General features: G+C 43.0%; 1 protein-coding gene across 3 annotated transcripts in view; it reads left to right on the forward strand.

Moving 5' to 3' along the window:
- Positions 1 to 17,604, forward strand: part of PTPRG (protein tyrosine phosphatase receptor type G) — a 761,059-nt gene that overhangs the window by 705,420 nt on the left and 38,035 nt on the right. For all 3 annotated transcript variants that reach the window (XM_073592151.1, XM_073592152.1, XM_073592153.1), the window contains 6 exons: positions 326 to 498; positions 585 to 720; positions 5,299 to 5,445; positions 10,657 to 10,750; positions 11,845 to 11,921; positions 15,495 to 15,623. In XM_073592151.1, coding sequence (XP_073448252.1) covers positions 326 to 498; positions 585 to 720; positions 5,299 to 5,445; positions 10,657 to 10,750; positions 11,845 to 11,921; positions 15,495 to 15,623 — 756 coding nt within the window. The remainder of the gene's footprint in view (positions 1 to 325; positions 499 to 584; positions 721 to 5,298; positions 5,446 to 10,656; positions 10,751 to 11,844; positions 11,922 to 15,494; positions 15,624 to 17,604) is intronic.

Raw genomic sequence — 17,604 nt, forward strand, 5'->3', positions numbered from 1 at the left:
AAATTAATAGAGATTTGATTTCAAATATACATTTGTTTGACAATTTAAAACAGTTCATTGATATTAGTGTAAGATGAGCTATAACAATCAGCAAACAAGATCAATTGATGGCAATTATGGACATAGGTGATGCAGAACCCAGGAACGAAATTAACTGTGCAGGACATCACTGCAAGAGAGCCCAAAGTCAAGACCATGAGATCTGGATGTTTAGATTGGTGATGTCCTTAACCACCTCATTTGTAGCTTCATGTGTCTATACATCTTTTGAGTACAGGTTATTATTGTATATTTTGTGTTTTAAGCGTTTTTACTTCTATTATAGGGTCAGAAAGGAAACCCAAAGGGTCGTCACAATGAGAGAGCAGTCATTCAGTATCATTATACGCAGTGGCCAGACATGGGTGTCCCAGAATATGCACTGCCAGTCCTGACCTTCGTCCGGAGATCATCAGCTGTTCAACAAGCAGACATGGGGCCAGTGCTTGTACACTGCAGGTGAGCTTTTCCTCTTTTTGAGAAGTGCGTCTAAATATAAAATTCAGGGAGTTTGTTTGTAACTGCTCCTTCTTTCCACCCCACAGTGCCGGAGTTGGCAGGACGGGAACGTACATTGTGATTGACAGCATGCTGCAGCAGATAAAGGACAAGATCACAGTCAATGTTCTGGGCTTTCTGAAACACATTAGAACACAGCGGAACTACCTCGTTCAGACAGAGGTAACTCAGTGTTTTATTCTATTCTGAAGATGGCTGTCACCTGGCATTGGCAAAGCTCCTACAAGTGCTGCAATCTTCCAATGGCTGACCAGATAGTGGTGCTGAATCTAGGGCAGGTATGTGCATGACACAGAGATGTGCACTGCTTTGTTACTAGTACCAGTCCCACAAGTCACGTAATGGGAGGTTGTTGTATTGGATGTTCTCAACAGAGCAGCCATTCTCCTCATGTACATTTGTGCTGTGCCAATGCAGGATAAATCAACAGGTTCTCTTTAATGCTTTCCGGAATATACTTGCCTTTCCTTTGCTTCCCCTGTTGTTACAATTCGCTTCCAGGAGCAAAGATAATACCAAGTACTTCTGGGTATAGAGTGGCATCTGACACACACAATGTGACATCCCTGGGACAGAGAAGCATGTGACCCACTTGGTATGATATCACTGGGACAGAAGAGTAAATGACCCATTTGGCGTGACATTACTGGGACAGAGGAGCACGTGGCCCACTTGATGTGATATCACCGGCATAAAGGAGTACATCACCCATCAAGTGACGGGGGAGCACAGGACCCACTTGGTGTGATATCATTATGAGAGAGAAGCATGTGACCCACTTGGTGGGACATCGCTGGGACAGAGGTACACAGGACCCACTTGGTGTGATATTATTAGGACAGAAGCATGTGACCCACTTGGTGGGACATCGCTGTGACAGAGGAGAACATGACCCACTTGGTGCGACCTCACTGGACGGGGGAACACAGGACCCACTTGGTGTGATATCAGGACAGAGAAGCATGCGACCCACTTGGTGGGACATCGCCAGGACAGAGAAGCATTTGACCCACTTGGTGGGACATCACTGGGACAGAGAAGCATGTGACCCACTTGGGGGGACATCCCTGGGACAGAGAAGCATGTGACCCACTTGGTGGGACATCACTGGGACAGAGAAGCATGTGACCCACTTGGTGGGACATCACTGGGACAGAGAAGCATGTGACCCACTTGGTGGGACATCGCTGTGACAGAGGAGCACATGACCCACTTGGTGCGACCTCACTGGACGGGGGCTCACAGGACCCTCTTGGTGTGATATCAGGACAGAGAAGCATTTGACCCACTTAGTGAGGCATCGCTTGGACAGAAGAGCACATGACCCACTTCATGTGATGTCACTTCTCTGTGTAATCTCCAGCTAGAGTGACTCTGACCTTACACAGGGCTTGATCTTCAGGCAGCTAAACAGGGTTATTAAGGAGCAAAGGAAAAGCAAGTATATGCAGCTGCGGAGGAAAACATTGAAGTGTAAATCCAGCCATACCATTTCTCTTTAGGATAGAGTGGGAAAGAATTATAATCTGTAAGGTTTTCACTAACATCAAGGGCTCTGTTAGGAAGATTTTTCCTGACTTCCTGTTTTGGTGACAACAGTTACATTAGACATAAAGTGAGGGACAATCTCCAATAGTAAAATCTCCAACAGTAACATAGATGGAAATAAAAACCTTTTTAGTAGAAAAGTGGAAGGCTAAAACCCCTGTCAGCTTTTTATGTGGTCTGTATCCCTGTTGAAGGTTTTCTCTCACTTCCCTGGTAATACTGTTGCCATTTGTACAGAAAGTGAGATAAAAACAGTTGAATTTTTAAATAGTACTAAAGCATTGCATTTTTTTGTTATAATTACATTGGTGTATGGCTGTTGAGCCGTGTACAATTGATGCTTGCTGAAAGGGAAATGCAGAAACACATAGACAGCCCATAGAAGGATATGTTTTTTTTCTCATTCAGCCACCTGGTTGAAGGAAAAAAAACTGACCTCATCCACACATTTGAGGTGGATGAGGGAATCCTCCCTATTGAGCTATTGTATTTTGACAATGGGGAGGCTTCCTCACCATCAGAATACACTGATCAGTGCTGCCAGCTATAGCCAGCGGTGCTGAGCCAGCAGGGAAAATCTGACAGGATGTATAGAAGTCGATCAGTAGGACCTTTTTGCCCATACATGCATTGAAATTCAACCCATGTCTGGCTGGCTTTAAAAATGTTATTCACCATTGCAGCCTATGCTTATCTTTTGTGCTGCTTCCCTGAACTTCCAGTTGGGGAGTGTATAATGACCACTTCTTTGAAAGTCCCCCAACTGGAGACTACATGTCCCATAATTCTAACTTACTGCGGCCACTGCGCATGTGTGCCCTGTCCAGTCCTCCCTCACTGCCTGTTTGTGGTGCCTCAGGTAGGGTTGGCTTGGAGTCTCCCTTTCTGGAGTGCGAATGAAAGGATGACTCCATAGGACCCTGTAAGATAAAAGGAGCCACCCTCAGGCCTGGAAACATGAGGCAGTGATTTTTGGATCGAGGAAGAAAGACAAACTTCTGAAAAAGTTGCTGCACATAAGGTAAGTTCTGAGGTCAGTCGCTGTTTTCAATATTAATCTGTTGGGGCTTAAAGTTAATCCCATTGCTTTGCCCAGCGTGGGCAGAACAAAGCATCACTTTAAATTATACCTGTAATGCCGCGCACACTGAGCCGTACAGAAGTGGCAGCTCTGTGTTTGTTTGAAGATGACAGCTAAGTGTTTTGTGGTTGATAGGGAGGTGGGCTGCAATCCTCCAGGGATAAAAAGTGCCGCTATAAAGTGGGAGGGAGCCGCCTCCTTCGCTTTGTGCTAAACAAAAACATTATGTTGTTTTCCTGCAAATTAGACTCTCTTGTAAGTGGTAGGTGAATCACTCTGGCCTATATAGGGCGGTTAAGGCAAGATAAAGGGAAAGTCATGTTTTTTTTATGTAGGTGCCACTTTGGTTTTAGTCTGCATTTTGTCCTTTTCCTATTCTGTTGTCATGTGTGCCCAATTTAAAGCACACCCGTCCTGCAGTTAAGGAGTTAGTGGAGGTAGATACTGTGCTCTGAGTGATAACCAGGACCACCAACACTAGTGGATGATTTCTCCTCTATTCCTGTTCTGGTGACCACACAAAATTTGAGATTTTCTTTCATTTTTAGTGAAAACAGTCACAAGGCCCTACATTTTGCCTTCAGCTATACTATAAACCTCAAACCAGGTCATTGGCTTTCCCAGCAATCTTCTGTGATCTACAAACCTCCCTCATGTAATAGGGATGAAGCAAGGAAAAAGTGTTTGTAGTGTGAATTAGGAGATCATCCTAGGGTGACAACTCTGCTCCTTCATAAATACAGAACAATAAGTGACCGTTGTCACTTTGGGACAAGAAGCGTGTTACTGGCAGGATCATCAGGTTAAAATAAAGGGAAAGAGCAGCTTGAAAAAAAAAAATCTAATGCAGGCATCATATCTAAAGCCATGTAAGCTGCAACATAAAACATGTTTGTTTTTTGGTTTAGATACACTTTAACCCTTTTCCTGCCACCAACATATGCTATACATTGGCAATCGTGGGGGACGTGGGGCAGCTGCTACAGCAGCTGGAAATGTGCATTAATCGGACAAGCCAACTATTGGTACAGCCGCCCGATTGCTTCCAAGCACTTCTGCTACATTCATCCTCCCCAGACACGTGCCCCGCCATGTTTCCTGGGCTTCACACTCCCATCAGTAAATCTGGGACTGACATGGTGGGTACTGCCATATAGAAGGGATATGGAGATCAAGGAATGTTTGTTCACTGATATCCCCTTCCTACCAAGAACCTGGATAATGTCCCTTCCTGGTCCGGCTGACTTCCCTGGCTGGTCTGGTTTGTTGCCATTTCACGGGTTGAGTATCTGTTTATTTAGTTTAACCTCATCTTTTATGTTTTACTAAAAAAAAAAAAAAAAAATTAAAAATGGGTAATATATTGCTTTTGTGTGCCCTAAAATTAACTTAAAGCTGAATTCCAGGAATTCACCCCTTTGTAAAAAGTGAAGGCACACTATGACTTAAGTCCAAGGAGAGAAGTGCATGACCTCTCCTGGGATTATCTGTATTATTTACATCTGATGCTGATGCTTCAGGTCTAAGCATCTTCCATCTTCGACATTAAAGTTGGTGCAGCTGCTATGCTATGCCTGCCCCTCCCCTCCTCCTTCCCAATCACATAAGCCTTTGCATTATGTGAACTCATTCACAAAATACAAAGGCTTCTCTGAATGGGCAGCAGAGTGGAGGTGCAGGCATAGCTGCTCTGTGTGCCTCTCTCCTCTCTCACTGCCCCTAGTGTCTGTATATGTTCCGGCAGAGACATAAACCTGTCAGATATAAATAATAGAGATACGTTCAGGAGATGTCATGTACCTCCTTGGATTTAACTCATAGTGTGCCTGCACTTTTTACAAAGTGTCTGAATTCCTGGTATTCAGCTTCAAGTGTATTTTTACTCCAATTTTGGCTTGATAATGTGCACTAATATCGTGTAACATAAAAAATTGGATTCTCCATGGTGTCTGCTTCAGTGAAATAATTATTTAAACCTGTGTGCAAAAATACAAAAATGGCTCCGGAAGCAAAAAGAGTTAAAGCAACATGTATGTTTTGCCTAATTCGGGATTCATTGCAGGTTTATGTGTGCCCAATGGGAAAGCTCATTGTATTGTTGTCTCTTTCAGGAACAATACATCTTCATTCATGACACCCTATTAGAGGCCATTTTGGGAAAGGAGACGGAAGTGTGCTCGAACCAGCTGCACAGCTATGTGAACACCATCCTGACACCTACAGCAGGAGGGAAGACGAGACTGGAGAAGCAATTCAGGGTAATGACACACAGCTGCATACAACCTCATGAAGACATTCGTAGTCATTCCCGAGTGGAATGATGGATATTGCACAGGTTAAAGACACAACGAGGGCCCATTATAACATTAACCCCAGGACTACTTCTCCTCTCTGATCCCTCCAAGTAGATATGTTTAGGAAGTCAGTCAGTGTGAAGCCCTCAGATTTGTTGTCTTCATCAAATATTAAACGGTGCCGTGGGATGAGAAAATGCTCTGGTGTTGCTGCAGATTAAATTTTGCTGCACGATGTCTCAAACTGAATACGTTCCAGGCAGATATCATAATCTGTATTGTTTGTCTTATCTGAGCCATGTAAATGTTTCTTTATGAAATGCTAGACTTGGAAATCTGCTGTTCACATTTATTACCCACACAGGAAAATAGCTCCTTAAAGAGGAAATGTAGTCTTCTTAAGTATGTGTGGGCTCAAAAAATATTCAGCACGTGAATGCAATACAGGCAGATTTACCTTTGTTTTAACCCTTTTAAAATGCTGTAAGTAGTGGTGGACTGGTGCAGACACCTATCTTATAAGCTATGGGTCGGCCTGAAATGGGAAACTGTGCCATTTCCCCTTGAGGGCACGCCTTGGAGTGGGACTAGCTTCTCCAGATTCGCACCCCCACATCCATTAATTGAGCCCACTTTGCAGGAGATTAACAGATACTTTAAAATGGCAGAGATGCCTAGTTTTCCCTCTCCATTGATGCCCATAATTGGTCACCCAGACTTTTTACCCGGCATTACTGATAAATCCTTCAGACTCCACCCGGACCAGAGCCTAGTTAGAGCTTCCTTTTTTCTTGGACCCTCAGAGTGGAGTGACCCTTCAGGCATATACCCTAGTTTTGGTTCCTCAATCTTGGGCAGGTGGAAGATCTTGCAACTCACTCACTTCCTCAAGTCCCTCCCGGATGTGGATGGCTTCCGCAGACAACCAACACCATTTGAGGAATTATGCCTGGGAGATGAACCTATATGGAAATCCCTTTCATATTCTTATACTATCTTACTTACTATCACATCCCAACAAGACCCCCCGTTTCTGAGGAAATGGGAGAGAGATCTTAATACCACGTTCACCGAAGACCAAAAGAATCTTATATTTCCTTTTGCACATAAATCCTCACTTTGTAGCAAGTACCAGGAAATCACCTATAAGATCTTGACACGCTGGTACAGAACCCCCTCGGTACTGGCGTCTATATTCCCAGGACATAGTCCACTGTGTTGGAGATGTGGCACACAGACTGGTACACTGCTCCACATATTCTGGGAGTGCCCGGCCCTGGCCGCTTTCTGGGGACCGGTATTGCAAATCATTCACAAGCTCACGGATGTTGCTCTCCAGGATAACCCAGCAGCAATACTCCTAAATCTAACTCCCATGTCCTGTAGGCGTTATCGTAAATCCCTCCTGAAACACCTCTTGAATGCGGCCAGGGCATGTGTCCCCGGTGCCTGGAGGCAGCAGTCCCCACCGGCAGTCTCACAATGGTTTGCCAGGGTTTGCGATATTCAACAGATGGAACAGCTCACAGCTGCCTTAGGGGAAAGGGAGGAGGAACACAATACCCGATGGACACATTGGAACCTGTTCCGATTTTCGGATGACTATAAGTCCTATTTCTGAATGCTTTGTCTTAAGACAATTTGGAGTCTTGGGTTGTTGACCTCACTGGAACCCCACATCCCCTCCCCCTCTTTCCTCAGACCTCCCCTCTACTGTTCCTCCCTCACTTTCTTTCCTTTTCTTTATTGACACCATTGGTGTCTCCCACCCTATTTTCAGATAAATGAGAAAAAAAACCCTGGATTGCAATATCTGCTGATACCATTCCATTTATTCCAGTACTGAAATTATAACCTATATGTAGTATAAGGCTCGGGCGTTGTCCCCTAAAATAGGGTTCTCCCTATTGGTTCTATTCACTGAACTACGTATACGTTCTTTGTTGGACGGGGGGGTCTCCTCTGCCGCACTGCTTGTATGCGGTAGCGGTAGGGGAGACTCCAGACCACAGATCCTTATTTGAAACGTGACAACAGAACCTGGAGTGCTATCTCATTAATGCAAAATTTGTTATACAATTGTTGTTGATGCCTAATGTTGGAATTGGTTGAATATGTTTGATTTCCTTTCTTTCTGTACATTCAGCAATCCTTAAATAAAGATTAAAAAAAAAATAAAAAATGCTGTAAGTACAAAAAAGTATGTAGTCACCCCCGAAGGGGCCACTGAAAATATGCTTAGGTTCTCTCAAATGTACAGAGGTTTCCAGTCACACAGTCATAGTCCCATGCATGCTGAAAATTCATGCTCAGTCTAGGGGATGTTTTTTTTAGTATTTATTGCTGAAGAACTTTAACAGTAGAGGGGTTTAGGGTCACAGGATACTCCAAAATGATCAGTAACAATAGGAGGACAAACTTCTCTCTAATCTTCCAAAAGCACCTTTCTAAAGGTAAGATAAAAAGCAGATAATGGCCAGTATATCTAGGACCCTACACCAGCAGTCTACAAAACCACTTCTGGCACTTAGTTCCATTTATAGTACAGTTATCAGTCCCCAATAAGGTCTTAACTCATAGTGTCCCAGGAGCTGTCTGCCACCGAGCATCCGCAGGTAGTTCCTTAGTGAGGGAGATACTGAGCACCTTCCCCAGACCCAAGATTTCAGTACAGTTCCCTCCAGCAAATGTAATCCTTGGTAAATCTTCCCCAGGCCCCCTGCACATTTATCACCTTCCCAGCAACCTCCTGGACACCTTCTTCCAGGGATTGGCTGGGGAATAATACTTATTTAACTGATTTTTTGAATATCCCTGCCCTATGCTCTCGAAACTACGAAACGAAAATGTACGAAATGTAATCCTAGCAACCTAACTAGAGGAGTGCGCTACAAATACATGTCCATCTCTTAAAAATCCAATGGGCTCCCAACTTCCTATAATGAGCTGACAATTCTGCCTCTGCTGCATGAAATCCAAACAGCATTGTCAACCCTGCTTGCTGAACTATAGGACTCTGCCTATCTGACACCCCTCTCTGTACCTCTCCACCAGCCGCTTTAAGCCTACCCATACACTATGCTTTCGAGATGTAGTTCTAGGAGGGGTAGGGTCTACGTCCATAGGAACTGACTAGCAACCACCAATGCTCTAATTTACAGGGCTAATGTCACAGGAAGCCATAAAAGCTTTTTCTTTAGTAGAACTATAGGCCCTTTTTTTTTTTTTAGGATAGATTAAGGAAGGGTTATAACCCTTGTCAGTTTTTTTTTCTTTTTTTTTGCAATCTGTGCCCCATAGGAGAGATTTACGTTCACTCCCTGTCCCATATCCAAAACAAGAAGTTAGAGGAAATCCCTGCAAATTAAGGGAATCCCTTGGGCCCCCCCCCCCAGGTCACCAGAACTAATGTCCCCATTGGAAGATCCAAAATTTGTTTTGTTTTTTACCTTCATTTTTTATGATAAGGGTGAAAAGGACAAAAAGAGAGGGTGAAATGCCCTAATGGGGGCACCAACGGCAATAAAAACTGATAAGTGATATAATCATTCTCCATTCTATCCAAAACTAAAAAAAAAATGTGGCCTTTAGTTATACTTTAAAATCCATGTTTCTGTGTGTATGGGGGCGTAATTGTTTACACGTGTGTATGTTGAGGTTGTTGTCAATAAAATATTTATCTCCTCTTATCTTATTGTAATTATATATGTGCATTGGAACAGCCTTATTTGCTAATTACAATATGCATGCTGCGTTTCCTGGTTGTGCCTTCACAAGCTGCTTATCTCACTGCTCAGTCTACCAGACAGGGTCCATCTGATTGAAAATATTATTCTTGCTGAAGTATGTGTGTAAAACACCTACAGTGCTCACTGATAGGCAGGGACCATGTGAGCAAAGCTAGCTTGGCGTTAGGTCCATTGAGGAAGGAGTTTGTGACAAGAAGGCAGGTACCTTTTTTCTTTTTTTTTTTTTTTGTTGTTATAACCTTTTTTTGCCTTCGTAATTTATGTCACCGGTCACCAACCAGTGGTTCGTGGACCACTGATGGTCCACAAGAAACTTTTGGTGGTCCCCAAAAGTTGCCACATTGTGGTGGATGTATACCGCCCAGTGTTGTTTCCAGTGTTGTTCTCAATGTGTGCTGACAGTCAATACTGTGAGCACACATTGATACCTGATGCCTCCTCTGTAGTTCCAGCTCCTGTGAACTCAGAGGGAGGTGCCATGAAGTGCAGAGAGAGGGAGGAGAAGGGGGGGACTTCCAATGGTAGCGCTGATCAGACTTTGGAAGGGAGCATGAAGCTCGAGCACATGGCTGGATAAGGAGGTGAGATCCAATGATGAGTCTGTGTAAGGCAGCAGTGTGATGCAAGGGTGTGTGAGTGGTGGGGGAGATCAGAGAGCCAGGTCATTGCGTGTATAAGAAGGCAGTGTAATCGGGGGGGGGGGGGGGGGGGGGCGCAGAGAGCCGGAGCATTGTGTGCATTAGGCATGTAAAATTCATGTTAGTGGTCTGCAGGTTTTGCCAGGAATTGATATAACATACACTTATATGCTCCTTCAAATTATTGTCTTCAGGTGTTTCCAATGAAGGGTACTGTTAATGCTATAGAATATGATAATTCTGCACTTCCAGTCTTGTAGAAACAGTTTGGGGAAGACCATTTTCTGTTCCAGCATGACTTTACTCCTGTGTAGTAAAGTCAGTGCTATAAAGACATGGTTTGATATACTGACCACCTTTAGAATGAACTGGAATACCAACTGTTGGCCAGGTCTTGTCCAACATCAGTGTCTGACCCCACAAATGTTCTCTTTGGCTGAATGGGCAACAATTCCCACAGACACCCTGAAAAATGTATTAGAAAGTCTTCTCAGAAGATTGGAGTTGTAGACCCAATGATGGGTCTATAAGGATGGTCAGGCGTGGACAAACCTTTGGCCATACAGTGTACACCTTTATGGTTCCAGGTAATCCTACGGCACTGACCTTTTGTACTTTAACACAGAATTGTCTTTTCATTTTTCTTTTTTTTTCTGCAACCATCCTAGGTGACCAAAGTGTGGCAGAAAAAAAAAAAAAAGAACCGCTCTCTTGAATCGCTCTATGATCTACGTGCTGCTCACACCCCATTAAATAACACATATTATATTGTGTTTTATATTTTTCAGCTGGTTACACAATGTAATGCGAAATACATTGAATGCTTCAGTGCCCAGAAAGATTGTAACAAAGAAAAGAACAGAAATTCATCAGTCGTGCCATGTAAGACTGCTCTTCATTACTTGTGTGATTGGTGTAACAGGATACATTAATTAATAACACATTCAAAGCCCATGTGTGACCCTATTATTTTACCCCCCCCCCCCAATACTTTAATAAATGAGAACATGGTTTGTGTCTTTACACGCAAAGCCAAGTGCAAAGCTTTTCTTATATGTCAGAAATAATAATCCACCTCTGGTCACTCCTGTGTTGTAAATGAGATCTACGAAATTTATATGAGTAAGCTTTTCTGCATGTCAGGAAAATTGGGGCAGCACAATATCAGTTGTTTTCCACTCTGCCATTATGGACAGAAAGTGTTGAGTGTTGGGAAATATCCTTCCCTACTTACTATACCACCTACATTTGACAAGGGCTAAATGCAGAGCAAAGCAGTGAGTTCCTATTAATGCCCCCTTCCCAGCTGCACATACTTTTGTTTTCTTCACTCCCCCACTGCTCTGTTCAGGCAGTGACAATGAAGAAACCACACGGTACTTTTCAAGTATGAAGGATCATGTGACTCTCACCCCTTCCTCTTGTGTCACAGTTTTGATGCTTGGGCCAGAACTGTCACATTCAGGAAAAGACAGTCCTCGGCCTTGTGTAATCTTTAGATCAAATCCGATCCTACAGTGCACTTCTTTTCCTCACTCCAAGCAGTTGTACAGAGCACCGGGGAAGCGAAGCAAAGGGGATTATGTGCTTAAAGGGAATGACAGAAATGAGGAGAACCTGTTGCTTTTTTTCTGCATAGACAAAGCTTAGTTTGAATGTAAAAGTGTCTTCTGTCTCCAGGATTTAGCTGTGCGACATTAGAAATTCTTCTGTTGGATCTTCTGACACTTTTACATATTCATCCATGAATGTCATCAGCAACTGTTTTGCATAAACGATTTCATGAAAATGATGCAATTTGTTTGGTGACCCTTTATGGTTGCCCTTCTGCCTTCTCTGTCAGCAGAGCAGTGGACAGAACGGGAATAATTAACCTACTTATGTGCATTCATCCTGTAAGTAACAATTGTGATCTGACAGTAATCTCTGTAACTGGCCTTCTCTAAAATATTTGTTATTTTTTTCCTCTTCCTCAGCTGAGCGTGCAAGAGTGGGTCTAGCGCCACTGCCTGGAATGAAGGGAACGGATTACATTAATGCTTCTTATATCATGGTGAGAGATGTGCAGTTATTCTGATTTCTCCAAAATTAGATTATGACTTTAACATGGTATCTTGAAAGCTCTTGGGATTTGCTCAAAAACATATGAAGAGCATTTATGCGCAGTATGATATCTACATCAGCCAATCACAGACCCACTTTGATACTTTGCGAGCCACAGTTCCCAAAATATTGCACGTTGCAAGTCACAGTTTCCAAAGGACTTTAAGTGGTTAAATGACCTTTATAGAAAAAAATGTAAATGTCAATTGCTAACAGCCCACCCCTGCCCGGTCCCCGCTGTACTTACCTCCAGGGTTGCTGACCTGTCAGCAACCCCCTCAGCCGGTCCAGCAGCAGGAATTTGAAATCCCTGCTCTTCTCCCTCTTAAAGTGTTCACCTTTACCAAAAACATGTAAACATGCACTAACACCGGACACCCCCACCCCCCGCCAGTACCCTCCGTACTTACCTCTGAGGTTGTCAGACAGACCCATTCTGTTTGGCCAGCACTCTAATGCCCCGTACACACGGTCGGACATTCCGACAACAGTATCCATGGATTTTTTCCGACGGATGTTGGCTCAAACTTGTCTTGCATACACACGGTCACACAAAGTTGTCGGAAAATCCGATCGTTCTGAACGCGGTAACGTAAAACACGTACGTCGGGACTATAAACGGGGCAGTGGCCAATAGCTTTCATCTCTTTATTTATTCTGAGCATGCGTGGCACTTTGTGCGTTGGATTTGTGTACACACGATCGGAAATTCCGACAATGGATTTTGTTGTCTCAAACTTTGTGTGTCAGAAAATCCGATGGAAAATGTGTGATGGAGCCTACACACGGTCGGAATTTCCGACAATAAGGTCCTATCATACATTTTCCGCTGGAAAATCCGACCGTGTGTACGGGGCATAACAGTGAATAGTTCTGATCCTTCCTGGAAGCGCAGCATGGAAAAGAGGGAGAAGAGCAGGGATTTCTAATCCCTGCCACTGGACCGGCTGAGAGGGTTGCTTGACAGGTCAGCAACCCTGGAGGTAAGTACAGCGGTGACTAGGCAAGGATGGCGAGGGTGTCTGCTGTTCATTCACATTTAAAAACATTTCTGTAAAGGTAATTTAACCCTTTAAAGTCCTTTGGTAACTGTGGCTTACAACGTGCATTTTTTCCTTGCAACATGTGAGCAGATTAGTGTCCAATTATCTGTAGAAAAAAAAAGGTTAGTTTCACTTATGTTTTTATTTTTTCTGGTCCTTTGCTATTCTTTGATTTTCTCCATTAAAAAAAAAGTAGCTGGCTCACCTCTCACTTTAAATCCTGGGAGATGGTCTGGTGACCGCTAAAAGTCTTAAGCCAACCATAGACAGTTCAAATTTATTTCGAACCGTGTATGGGCAGCAGTGTTAATTTCGTTGACTAAAACATTTTAGTCGACTAAATGAATACTATTTTAGTCGACTAAAATACGACTAAAACTAAAACAACTTGAGATGACTAAAATACGACTAACACTAAAATGGCATTTTAGTCAAAAGACTAAGACTAAAACTAAATTGAAATTTGACTTCAAAATTAACACTGGTCTGTAGTGCATGTTCACACCTCAATACCATAAATAATAACATATTAGTTTCTTCAACTTGCATTTTGCAATTTTGCATTTTAAAATTTTGCATTTTATCTAATGCATTACAATTTAATTACACCCATTAGACTTTAGACGACTAAAATGAGTTTTAGTCGACTAAAATGTACTGGAGATTTAGTCGACTAAATACGACTAAAACTAAAATGCCATTTTAGTCCTAAGACTAAAACTAAATCGAAATGTGCTGCCAAAATTAACACTGATGGGCAGGCTAAATGTACCCATTTGGATACAACCAGCCTGACAAATTTTATATGCAGTTATTGCTAGCGGCTATTATAGCCGCTAGCAATAATCGCTGTGTTCTCCCCCCATCAGGAGAACGCCATGGCTCCATGGGAGGGATCCCCCTGTCAACACTGACTGCTTTAATGGGGGAATTGAGCAATTTTCTTTCCTGCAACCTGTCTATGCCTGGCTTTAGATTTTTCCTTACAGTGGTCACCAGGACAAATAGATTGAAGCTCTCTAGTGGAGACAGCAATAAAATCTTTTCTGATATACAGATAAGAAAACCAGACATGGTTTTATTAGTAGTGTTCACAAAATGTCCTGGGAGGTTCTACAGGCTCTAGATCAGGGATATGCAATTAGCGGACCTCCAGCTGTTGCAAAACTACAAGTCCCATCATGCCTCTGCCTCTGGATGTCATGCTTGTGGCTGTCAGAGTCTTGCTATGCCTCATGGGAATTGTAGTTCTGCAACAGCTGAAGGTCCCCTAATTGCATATCCCTGCTCTAGATGTACCAGGGCTTGAGAATGTTGTGTTGGGAGAAGATCTGGACTTTAAAAGATAAATTCACTTTTAAAAAAAATTAAAATAAATGCACCTTTTTTTGCAGGTAAAAAAAAACTTTTTTAGGAGCCTGGAAAGTATTGCACTAGCGATCAGTAGATCTCTGATGCCATGCAGGTCTCCTGCAGACGGTCAGTGTGAGCTTTTTTTCCCCTATACATCCTATGGGCAGGCAGTTTCACACTGACAGGAAGACTTTATGAACAACCACAGTGTTCAACGGTGTGGTGATAGTTCATTGAGAACTACAAACTGACAGCCGCAAAGGATGTCGGGACTTGTAGTTCATTCATACACAGAGCTCAGTGAATGAATGATGCACGGGCTGCACTGTTTTCAATGACAGCTAGTATGGGGAACTTCTCCCCGTACTGCAATCACTGGAAGAAAGAACAGCGGGGAGCGGCTGCAGCACTCAGAACATGTTATCCGTTCCACCCTAAAATTGGGTGGAATGTGTAACATGTTCCCAAAGGTGAACTTATCATTTAAGAAGATGCATCTCTTGAGCAGACAGTTTAACAGAAATGCCTAAAGCCTGCTCAAATCGCTGGTTTCCCAATTCATCCGTGACTAATGCCGCGTGCACACGACCGGACTTTCCGTTAGAATAGACTCTGACGGTCTTTCCGACGGAGTTCCGCTGAAACGGACTTGCCTACACATGATCACACCAAAGTCCGATTGTTTAGAACGTGATGACGTATGACGGGACTAGAAAAAGGAAGTTCAATGGCCAGTAGCCAATAGCTGACCTTGCATCGTTTTTGGTCCGTCGGACTAGCATACAGACGAGCGGTTTTCCCGATAGGAACAGATTCCGTCGGAAAGATTTGAAACGTCATATTTCTAGGTCAGTCAGAATTTTAGAAAGAAAAGGTCCGATGAAGCCCACATACGATCGGAATGTCCGACGGAATGATTCCGTCTTACCTTTTCTGCCGGGAAGTCCGGTCGTGTGTACGCGACATTAGACCCCCGACTCATAACAGGGAACTCAGCGCTCCTAAACACCACGTCTCTAGACTAGAGCAATAAAACCCAGACAGGGGCTCTCACCCATCACCATTCTATCCAAAACTGAAAAAAAAAATCCATGCAAAATTGACAAACCTTTTGTTTTGTATTTCAGGGTTACTTAAGAAGTAATGAGTTTATCATCACCCAGCATCCCATGCCACACACAACTAAAGACTTCTGGCGGATGATCTGGGATCACAATGCACAAATTATTGTCATGTTACCAGACAGTCAGAGCTTGGTAAGAACAATACATTTTCTAGATCTCTCTGAACCCCAGAGTTGAGTGTGGGGAAGCTTTGTAATGTGCTAGTAGAAATGTGAAAGCAGTCTTTATCTTGCTGTGGACTAAAATTGCCCATGCAGATGAAAGCAAGAAGCAGAAGGGGAAGCACTGTAGTCTGTAAATATACCAACATTGTATATTTAAGTAAACCTGTTCAAGCTCAAAATGCTATTTGCCTGGCTGTTATGCTGATCTTCTGGTTTCAGCATTTTTGCACCACTGACCTGGAACAAATATACAGATGAGTTAAAGCGGTATTAAACCTTTATTATATTGCAGCTTACCAGTTCTTAGATGTGATGGTTGCATTTGTTTTCTTTGTTTTTTTTTCCCTTATTTTCAACTGATGATCTGGCCAGTAAGTATGTTGTTTTTCAAAAGAATAATCTCTCTTGCAGATTTAGCAGTTAGAGGGATGAGACAAACCATTAACAGGGGTGCTTACAATAATCAACTTTTATTTAATTTATGTAAAACCTTTATCCCAAAAGAAAAACAACTGTTGCCTGTAACTGCATATAAAATGTGAGCTACATTTTGGCTTCAGTTTGTTAGTGTATCTAAATCTGCTAGTACATATAATACTCCCCTCCCTCCAGATTACCAATGCTGCTGTCCAGAGGTGCTCCTTCATCCAGACTGTAAGCATGTTACTGGCCAGATCAAAAGGGGAAAACAGGGGAAAAGCATATAAAATAAAACTAATGTGGCCACCACATCTAATGATTGGTCAGCTGCAATATAATGAACTTTTGGTTTTGGGTTTATTAGCAGGTCAGCATGACAGCCAGGCTACTAGGATTTTTAAAAGCAGAGGTCAACAATGGCAGACTCCATGTAACTCTCATACCAGACTTCGTTGAACCTTCTTTTGTTGCCATGCTAGAGCAATTACCACGTAGTCCACAACCTGATGCCTTACAAAATTTGGAGCCACTGACCCTTTTCATTACATCACAGCTTATGTAGGGCTGGATTTGAAACTTCTATTGCACCTTAAGAGAGATTTTTTTTTTCCTAGCTCATTCAGCTGTGTTATTTATATATATATATATATATATATATATATATATATATATATATATATATATATATATATATATATATATATAGAGGAGACGTGACCACATGTACAGATTACATTTTTTCCAGTTGGAGGAATTTAAGACTGGCCCACTGAAATATATTTATATATGTGGTCACAAGAGAGGCTTGATAAAGTTCTTTTACAATACAATATTTCCTCTAATGGAATAAGCCCTGTTTTCATACAGAACCAATATACACATCAGTGGTGGCTGGTGCTCAAAAATTTGGGGGGGGGGGCACAAACAAACTGAAAAATTCTGGGAAAAAAAACATCAATTGCAGCCTCACTTTACCATCAAACACAGCCACTGTACCATCAAATGCAGCCACTGTGCCCATCAATTGCCACCACTGTGCCCAGCCATTGCCGCCACTGTGCCCATCAAACGCAGCCACTGTGCCCATGAATCCAATTCTTGTCCCTTCACCCCTCAGATCAATCCCAATTCCTGCCCCATCAGACCTCAAATCCTAGTATATAGCATGTCTCGCAAATCCTAGTATATAGCATGACTCACAAATCCTGCTATATATCATGTCTCACAAAGCCTGGTATATAGCATGTCTCACAAAGCCTGGTATATAGCATGTCTCACAAATCCTGCACAATTACCCCCCTCTCCCCAGTCTGCACAATCCCCCTCCCCTAGTCCTCTCCTAGTCTGCAAATTTACCCCCCCCCCCCCAGTCTGCACAATTACCCCCCCCAGTCTGCACAATTACCCCCCCAGTCTGCTCAATTACCCCCCCAGTCTGCTCAATTACCCCCCCAGTCTGCTCAATTACCCCCCCCGTCTGCTCAATTAGCCCCCGTCTGCACCCCCATCATCAGCACAGACCCCCCAGT

This window comes from Aquarana catesbeiana, linkage group LG07 (genome assembly GCF_042186555.1).
Source record: "Aquarana catesbeiana isolate 2022-GZ linkage group LG07, ASM4218655v1, whole genome shotgun sequence".
NCBI classification, from domain to species: Eukaryota; Metazoa; Chordata; class Amphibia; order Anura; family Ranidae; genus Aquarana; species Aquarana catesbeiana.